Source organism: Etheostoma cragini, chromosome 1 (assembly GCF_013103735.1).
Source record: "Etheostoma cragini isolate CJK2018 chromosome 1, CSU_Ecrag_1.0, whole genome shotgun sequence".
NCBI classification, from domain to species: domain Eukaryota; kingdom Metazoa; phylum Chordata; class Actinopteri; order Perciformes; family Percidae; genus Etheostoma; species Etheostoma cragini.
The window spans coordinates 32,131,956-32,140,992 of NC_048407.1; the positions used below are offsets into that span (position 1 = coordinate 32,131,956).

Below are 9,037 nucleotides of genomic sequence, written 5' to 3' on the forward strand. Positions count from 1 at the left end.
GGGGGGTCACACTGGCTACGTTTCCATCCACGTTTCAATCGAATTATCTGACGTTTGCTAAAAACATTCATGCAAATAAAGCAGGTGAATGTGTATTTCCGTCCAACGGCTTTAAAGCGAAAAAAAAATGATTTTTTTTCCTTTACACTGGTTAATCAAATAGATCTGATCTAGATAAATAGTATTAAGTTATGATATAACAGTATGAACATTGAACATTGAATCTGGTACAGTTTAAGTTGTTTCCATTAATATCCGCACTGCATCACACAACATTTAAGCTAACATTTGTGAAAAAGGTTTGCTAGTCACAGTTGATTGCGCCGTCTGCCAACAACTGATTATTATTGTCGTAATAGTGTTTATGTGCCAGCTGATGGTGACATATTAAGCAATCAAAATTAGATCTCCGCCATCTAAAATAGCCGTTATATTTTGCTCGTTAATGCAGTTTAAAAAGTATCTCGTCTCCTTGTTCGTCCACTTATTTCTAGGGCTGCTCGAATATGGGGAAAACAATATAATCACGATTACTTCGGTCAATCTTGAAATCACGATAATTTAACACAATCGTTGACTTCTGGAAATATGTAAAAAAAATTTGACTTACTTTTTTTTCTTTTTTTTAAGTTAAATAAAAAAACCTACAACTGTGAAATTTGCCCCAATACCTTTCCTTTTTAAACATTTTTTTTTTCTCATTCAGAACATAATAGAAAATAAGAACTTACCTGCAAAACGTAATGAGTTAAATAATTCTTGTTCTCGATTATTCTGTTTTTGTGATCATTGGGAGCAAAAATTATAATCCAGATTAAATTTGGATTTTTACACAGCCCTACTTATATCTGTTTTTGTTGACACCCGCCATGTCGTCAAGGAAAGCTGAAATAACCTTAAACTTCTCCTTGTGCGTTGTATGATGGGCTTCAACCATAAAACGACCAAAAGCGTAATCGCAATTCATTAGTTATTCAGCAAAGTCGTCGTTTCATTTCTGAAATGGTATCAACATACAGAAGATCTTGACATTTTCAAGTCTACAATTCTGATTCTATTAAACTTTGTCCATAGCTGTCTCTTCAGACATCAGTAAATATCGTGTATGTGGATTTTGACGTTGCATTTTTCTGCTGACAGCTACACAGCTGCACTCCAGAGGAAGCCTGTCAGAAGCTGGCGTCTGTTCGACCGCACGTCCTGGTGCGCTCCGCTCAGCTGGAGATGCTGAGGAAATACTACCAGCAGGTGTGTGAACAGCCCAGCTGAGAGGGCCGGGCGGCGGGTCGGACCCCGTTATCCTCCTACAGCTGCTGGGAGACTGGACTCTGAGCCTTGTACAGTCCTCCATATCAGAATGTAGACCCCCTGAAGAACTACTTGTTGAGCCCCAACATTTTTAAATCAAATTCCCATGTTTTTTACTGGGAAATGGCAACACAACATCACATGTAAGAAGGCAACAAAAAAAGTAATGTTGTCATGGATATGTCTTTTTATTACCCTTATCTCATAAAACCTGCAACTTCTTTCCTTTAGTACCTGGTTTTTTGCTTATGGCTGAAACACGTAAGAAATGTCAAACATGTTAAAGCTCCATTGTGTAACTTTTTGAGTTGATTCTTAGCAACAACAAAAAAAGCGTTGTTCTTTCACAGATGTGTGCTCATTCATGTGAAATGACTTCCAACATCTAATCAAAGTATTCTCGGAAGCGTAGAATCTGCCATTTAGGATCATTTAAATTACGTGTCGTATATGTGCCGTATGATGCGCATGCACAAGATGTTCGCACATGTGCAGATGACCTTCCTGATGAGGATTTACAACTCTGCACGATCTGTTCCACAGTAGCAATAACACTATCTTACATTATAGTACACGTAACATATTATATATGTGTGTGTATATATATATATATATATATATATATATATATATATATATATATATATATATATATATATATGAAACCTAACGGCCCACTAACCAAGGAAGAAAAAAATCTTTTGCCTCTCGGCTCAGAGATCTAGTTGGTCTGATGAAGAAAACAAACCAAAAACAGCTTCAGTCATAGCAACGGCGTTATTAAGATGGGAAGAGTAATTAATTTGATTACTCGTTACATCACTGAAAATTAAACACTGGGAAAAGCAGACTGCAGCTAAATTTAGACTTTACAGTAATAATAAAGACAATTATCACAATTATTGTGATTGTACTTTAAATGAGCAAGTAACATAGAACTGACTTAACAGTTGTTATTTAATACTTTCAGTTTCAGTTATCTTCTAGCATGTTAGTCTTTTACATGCTGTCTCAACTACTGGTTAGCTGAATTAGCTGTTAGCTAATCTAACGTTAGCTTTCCGGGAAGGGAAGACCGCTACTGTGGAACAGACTTTGTTTACCTGTCTATGGGAACAGATCGTGCAGCGTCGTAAACCAAGGGGGTCAGCCTCTCCTCTCGAAGCGTGGCTCCCATGGCGCCATTATAATGCTACGAAGCCATCACCTGCCGTTAGCATCCCATTGACTGCCATTCATTTTACAGCGAATTACTTTACATCTGAAGCGTTTAAAGACTCCATTTGTCTAGTTTTATTTCTAAAGAAACACGGCAGTGTGTAAACGGTCCCTTGTTTGGGTTTCTGTAACCTGTCATCCTGTTTCAGCCACATATACTGTAAAAGTTTAAAGCAAGTCAACATTGTGATAATAAAAACACTTTGCTTTATCAAGTTGTTGTGTGCTTGTATTTGCAGTGCCGCGACAAGTGTAGGACATTTTAGTGCTTAGTTCATCATTGATTGAAAAATGCTTTATTTCAGTGTATCACATGTTCTAATGATGCCTCATAACAAGGGCTTTGAATTAACCAGCCAACACGACTAGTAGATTTTTAAAGTTACAGGCCAATCAGATTTTCCACCAGCAGCGTTTGTTTTTTTCCCGCCAACTAACTTTACTTTAATTTCAGCTCCTCTGGTTTTGTCTGGCTCGTTTCCGCTCGTCTTCTCCGTTTCAGCGTAGCTCGTAATCGATAAGACGCACACGTGGGCACGTAGCCAACGGTTGTCCAACATGTCACCACTTGGTGTTTATGTTTCCCAACCAAAGACACACTAAACTGCCCAAATGTCTTGGCAGAAAACAGACCAACCTGGTAGTGGTTTGCAAAAAATTCGATTCAAATTTGGCAATTTTGCAATTGAAGATCTACAGATTGAAAATGTTGTAATATTGACTCCACTTTAGTTATCTGATGCATTTCTGTTTTGACTACATGACATATTATCATAAGATTGTAAAAATGTATCTGCAAAAATGTCAACCTTTTAGGAACTCATCAAGACTGCATGATCTGCACAGGACTTGTATTTATTTAGATACTTTGCAGATTAACTTCTTACTTAATGTTATTTCTTAAGTACTTTTCTTAACTTGCCAGACTTACTAGCTGTTTTATTGTATCCACGTTATTTGTAATAATAAACTTTATTTCAGACCCAGGGGGATCCATACCACAAGTATTTATCAAAACGCTTATTGTGTTAATATTTTGTAAAAGCACCGATAGTCAACCCTACAACATCGACATCGATGTATTTGGTCAAAGATATTTTTTTATTTTTCAATACTGCAGGTGTAACACTTCTCCTCCGGGCCACCAGGAGGCGAAAGCCCGCTAAACGTCGCGTCTCTGCCCGAAGAAAAACGACTGTAGAAAAAAAAAAAACATGGCGGCGTCGTTGGTGCGGTTTGTCCGCGGAGGTCTCGGAAGGAGTTATAACCGTAAGTTGACTCGTAACGAATTGTACTTCCTACTCGCTGTTTGCTGCGATGATCCACTTGTTTCGGGTGTGCCTTTGGTTGCCAATGGAAACAGCACTGTGTTATTTTCAACCGTCGAAATGTGTCAGGCTTGACCTTCGAGCTAGCTAATGCTAACGTTAGCCTGCACTTAGTTGAATAACAAGACTCGCTGGACAGTTTGTTGTTTTATGGGAAAGATGAGTTTCTTTGTGGCAACATTAACGGAGGTTTTGAGTGGATGTAGTGCGAGTTTGTTCTCCTTATTTTGAACGTGTTACTCATATTGCTCTAGCTCTTCTGCAGCTCTGTAGATTTAGCCATTCGTGGCGTGTTTATACACATTGTTTGACTCATTTGTCCTGATTTTGTTTTCCAGTTGCAAGGAGTTCGTGTCTCCTCCAGCAGCAGACCAGGCTGCAGAGCGCCACCACCGAGACCAGCCGTGAGTATGGCGACCTGAAGCCTGAACCAGTGAAGCTTTCAATCCAGTTGGTTAGAAAGAAAGAAGGTTGTGTGCTCGAAGCTTCACAACTCTACGTGGACACCTGGTGGTTAAAGGAAGGATAGCATCTTGTCACAAACTGTTTCACTGATTTTAGCCATGAAGGTCGAAGATAGTCGAAGATAAATACATTTTGTGTATGAATTCATAGATAAATAAGAGCATCAGGATCTCCTCACTCAAATAGGTGAGATAGGCAGTGCAGAAGGTGTGGGCTATGTGAGCAAGCTAACAGTCTGACATGTAGTCTACTGCCAGTGTGGTGTTTGGTTTGACAGTGGCAAGGACATACTTTGGGACAGTCAAAGTGCTTGTGAGAGTTAAACAGTGATGGTGCTTATGGACCGGCTAAATTGGCTATAACTTTTCCAAATGGGTTCATGTCTTTAATACATGCTTTGAAGCCGGGGGTTCACGGGTAACATCACTAGTGAGTTCACATTAACTAATTAGGGCTGGTTAATACATCAATATTATATTATATTGACATTGATATTGATGGGGCTAGGTATCATCTTTAATGTTGGATACACATACAAATTGTGCGTCTGCCCTATTTCTGATACTGTGGCGGCAGATATTTGGCCATGAAGGGCCTCCACTACACTACTGGATATAACACATGCCTTTGGTGTGGAAGCCCGGGGTTCGATTCCCATTTTGATATATGACCGATACATCTCCAGCGTGTCCCTGAGCAGGACACTTAACCCCCAGTTGCTCCAGAGGGGCGTGTGACCTCTGACCTGTGTAGTATTTGTAAGTCGCTTTGGATAAAAACATCAGCTAAATGACATGTAATGTAAAGTTATATCATTGTGTCAACATTCAACCACGCTATTGGAATGGAAATCAAATATTTGTCTATTAAGACATCTAGCTATTGACCTGTTTTTAGCTGTGTGAACTCTTTACCTCTGATGGCCTGACTTTATGCTCTTCTGTTTATCTAAAGTGCAGAGACTGGCTTTTCTCCAACTCCAGTTATGGTAACAGACATGGGGTCAGGTGGACTGATCGTCCGAAGGGCTATTAATTTGACCCCCCCTTCCCGCTGCTGTCGGCTTGGAGAGGGTTAATAAGAAAGTGATTCTCAGACTCTCATGATTACCTGAACCTTCTTTGCGCATGAATAAATACTTAAGAGTTGGTAGAATGAAGCTTTGTTTCAGATCTCACCTAGGTATTAGTGTCTGTTGCACTATATGGTGCGGCCTTATTTCCTACATCACAGCTGTTAGAACAGGAGAGTTGAGCAGTGTGCAGTTGTTATAAACCTCTGGTCTCCTCTGTCCTTCCTGCAGCCACCATCAGGCCCAAGGATGCCGTCACCCACAGCCAGCTGGCAGCGTTCGGGGAGTACGTGGCTGAGATGATGCCCAAATACATCCAGCAGGTCCAGGTCAGTTCATTAGAGTATCAGAGCGGATCGTCCCCTTGTGCCTCCTGCTGCGGACTGTGTCAAAGCAGTGAAGTCGTGACGAACGGCTTGATATTTGAATCCACCAGGATGACTATAGAATAGTTGCAATAAAAGCAGAGCTGATGCGTGAAGAATTAGGAGGGCTGATCAGACCTCTACAATTTTGTTTTTCAAAATAGCTTTTATTAAACCAGTCTTAAGCCCTATTCTCACAGGATTAGTATTACCTGGTGACCTAATTTGTAAGTTTTACGGAAGTTGTCTGTGATTTTAATTTGTGCCATTCTGTGTGTTATTAGTGAAGTTAAATCGTGTCTCTGATTTGGCGGGGGTCGTATATCGTTTTTTTTCAAGGTTCTTGTTTCCTGTGCGCCTTTTTATCCCTCTCGCGAAGACGGATATGGAATGGCAAGGGGGGGGCTCTGTTGTTTGTAAAATGTGGAGTGCTGTTAGTAGCTTAAATGTCTAGAGTTATTTTCTAAATCACACAAGGTCCCCAGATGATACTAATCCGTGTGAATAGGGCTTTCAATGTATCCCCTTGTAACTATTCAAATGACTATTTGTAGACTATATAAGAAACAAGGGGGGAGAAAAGAGGGTTGAAAATGTGTGTGTGTGTGTGTGTGTGTACATGTGTAGGTGACCTGTTATAACGAGCTGGAGGTGATGATCCATCCTGACGGAGTGATCCCTGTCCTGACCTTCCTGAGGGATCACACCAACGGCCAGTTCAGGAACATGATTGATCTGACGGCTGTGGACGTCCCGACCCGGCAGAACCGCTTTGAGGTAGCCCGCACACACACCTAGAAACATGTCACAAAGGGTGACATGTAAGATTCATGAAACTGCCTTTTGTCTTTTCCCTCCGTGTGCAACACATTGAAGGTTGATTCCGGCTTCTCATTGGCTGCCTTATTGTGGACTTGACACTGAAACAGGAACCGGTTCCTGTTTAAATGAGCACACGTTAGACGCTGAGCAACTACTGTTGATTTCTTCTCTTCTTATCCAGCTGTTGCTCAGAGGATCTTTGTCTCGTGTCTGGTTTAACCTTTGTATTACGGGTGGGAATCACCAGAGGCCCCCCGATACGATATTATCATGATACTTCTGTCACGATATGACACTATTGGGATTTTGAACATAGTCTGCAATTTATTGCAAGTTCCAATCTTTTTTACAACTTCATTTTGTTTCCAACTTCATATTCTGTCCCCAGAAGGCATTTATTTGAGGAATGCATTATTTGTCTTTTATTCAACGCTCCCTTTCTCCCCTTAAACTACATGTTTTATGGTTAGAATTTAATTTATATGCAGGGGCAATCTAGACAATCTGAGAAGCATATCATCTAGCAAACTTTCTGAAGTTTGTGTGTGTTTTTACAGATTGTGTACCACCTGCTGTCGCTGCGCTACAATTCTCGTCTCCGCATTAAGACGTACACAGATGAGTTGACGCCGGTGGACTCTGCGGTCCCGGTCCACATGGCCGCCAACTGGTACGAGAGGGAGGTGAGTCCCAACGCGGAGGCTCGGTCTGGAGAGTCATCCCAGTGTTTACTTAATTCCACTGACTATTGGAAAAACTGAGAGTAAAAGTGTGTGTGCGCGTGTGTGTCTTGCTGCAGGTATGGGACATGTTTGGCGTGTACTTTGCCAACCACCCAGACCTGAGGCGTATTCTGACTGACTACGGCTTTGAGGGTCACCCCTTCAGGAAAGACTTCCCTCTCTCTGGATACGTCGAGGTGAGTTCTGCCAGCAGCACGCCGACTCAGTTTACCTGCTGCAGACGGGATGGAAGCTCTGCCCAGTCAACTATAATCTCAAACGGCGCCCCCTGGGGTCAGCTGGAAAAACTGCAACTAAACCACAGAATACAAATCCGTTCCCTCAGTTTTATTAACTGTGCGTGCGTTTTCCGTGCCATCTGTTTCATAAACGGGAGCAAAGTTAGAAAGAGATTCACAGATTCAAACTTACAGGATCAATTACTCTACAGTGAAATTATATTAAATCACAAATGGCTCATCTTTCCTAACATAGTAAAGTAAACAACAAGCTAAAAACTCGTCTTCTAACCTAGTCGTAGCCGGCGGTGCTTAGGGACCGTCTCTAAACTACAACACCGACACAAAGATATTTATTATCTGATGATTAAATAAGGTAGAGTCTCCAAACTTATTTTTTTAAAGTAAGTGCTGTAGTACAACTAGGAGGAGAACTTAGATAAGTCTGGAGACACTAACTTATTTATTCATTAAAGTAACAGATATTTTTGTGTCTGTGTTGTAGTTTATAGACGGTCCCTGAGTACCGCCGGCTGCTACATGTTGAGTGATCAGGATGCTGATTCGAAACCTGTTAAACATGTCTTTTTCAACATTCTTTTACATTTTTCTTTTGCCATTAAATAAAAACAACCAAAACTTAAATGTAATTGATAATGTTACCTGCAAAGAACTTGGATGTATATGTTGTATGAGTTCTGTACAATGTACATGCAAGCATCCAAGTTATTTTGGGGCAGTTTGGTTGTTAAACTCATATTTCTAATATAAAAAAAGGGGCAAATTTGAGCTAAGGACAACGCAAGAGTTTGAATTGCAACAACTTGCAAACTGAAGCATGTTTCCCTCTGCAGGTGCGTTACGACGATGAAGTGAAGCGTGTCGTGGCGGAGCCTGTGGAGCTGTCGCAGGAGTTCAGGAAGTTTGACCTGAACACGCCCTGGGAGGTGTTCCCCGCCTACAGGGAGCCCAGAGAGGCCGCACCCAAGCTGGAGGCTGGAGACGCCGCCCCGGAGAAAAAATGACGTCCCTCTGTTTCCTCGCCACGTTCTCTCTGTTAATGTTGTTCTGGGACTCCTAGCATCATGAACAAAACCAACTTGAAATATTTATGTAAATAAAAATGCTAATAAAACCAACTTCAAAAGATTTTTTGTGAAGTTTTTGTTTTCGCAAGACGGTAAAATGCCTCATTTTAAAAACGCTTTATGTTCAAAAGTATGTGGACGATCAAACTTTACACCCGTATGTGATTGTTGAACATGTCGTTTCAAATCATGAGCATTAATCTGCTGCAGTAACAGCCTCCCACACTTATTTAGTTTAAAATATGTTTATTTTTAATAAATATTGTTGTATGCTGTGCTGTGGCGTTCAAAGTACTTGGAGTTAAAATAAAATGGACTCTAACCAGCGGTGTAGACACACTTTTGGTCAGGGTTGGAAGTAATGAAATCATCTTAGGTCCTATTGAATTATAAACTCATTATTTTCTCTA

The 9,037-nt window shown here is 40.8% G+C and overlaps 2 protein-coding genes across 2 annotated transcripts in view; both read left to right on the forward strand.

The window, feature by feature from the left end:
- Positions 1-1,373, forward strand: part of ptpmt1 (protein tyrosine phosphatase mitochondrial 1) — a 3,429-nt gene extending 2,056 nt beyond the window's left edge. The window contains exon 4 of the mRNA XM_034867092.1: positions 1,141-1,373. Coding sequence (XP_034722983.1) covers positions 1,141-1,269 — 129 coding nt within the window. The 3' untranslated portion in view covers positions 1,270-1,373. The remainder of the gene's footprint in view (positions 1-1,140) is intronic.
- A 2,205-nt stretch (positions 1,374-3,578) lies between these two features.
- Positions 3,579-8,687, forward strand: ndufs3 (NADH:ubiquinone oxidoreductase core subunit S3). The gene is made up of 7 exons (XM_034866750.1): positions 3,579-3,795; positions 4,193-4,258; positions 5,623-5,720; positions 6,384-6,533; positions 7,136-7,261; positions 7,378-7,497; positions 8,394-8,687. Exons 1-7 carry the CDS (start codon positions 3,741-3,743, stop codon positions 8,562-8,564), a joined length of 786 nt encoding a protein of 261 aa, XP_034722641.1. The 5' UTR covers positions 3,579-3,740; the 3' UTR covers positions 8,565-8,687.
- The last annotated feature ends 350 nt before the right edge of the window (positions 8,688-9,037 follow it).

What these genes read in the sequence shown, in the direction of transcription:
- ndufs3 (XM_034866750.1), top strand. Translation starts at nt 3,741, where the DNA reads ATGGCGGCGTCGTTGGTGCGGTTTGTCCGCGGAGGTCTCGGAAGGAGT. An exon ending in CGCCACCACCGAGACCAGCC is followed by an intron (nt 4,259 to 5,622) that starts GTGAGTATGGCG and finishes TCCTTCCTGCAG; the next exon opens with CCACCATCAGGCCCAAGGAT. An exon ending in CCCGGCAGAACCGCTTTGAG is followed by an intron (nt 6,534 to 7,135) that starts GTAGCCCGCACA and finishes GTGTTTTTACAG; the next exon opens with ATTGTGTACCACCTGCTGTC.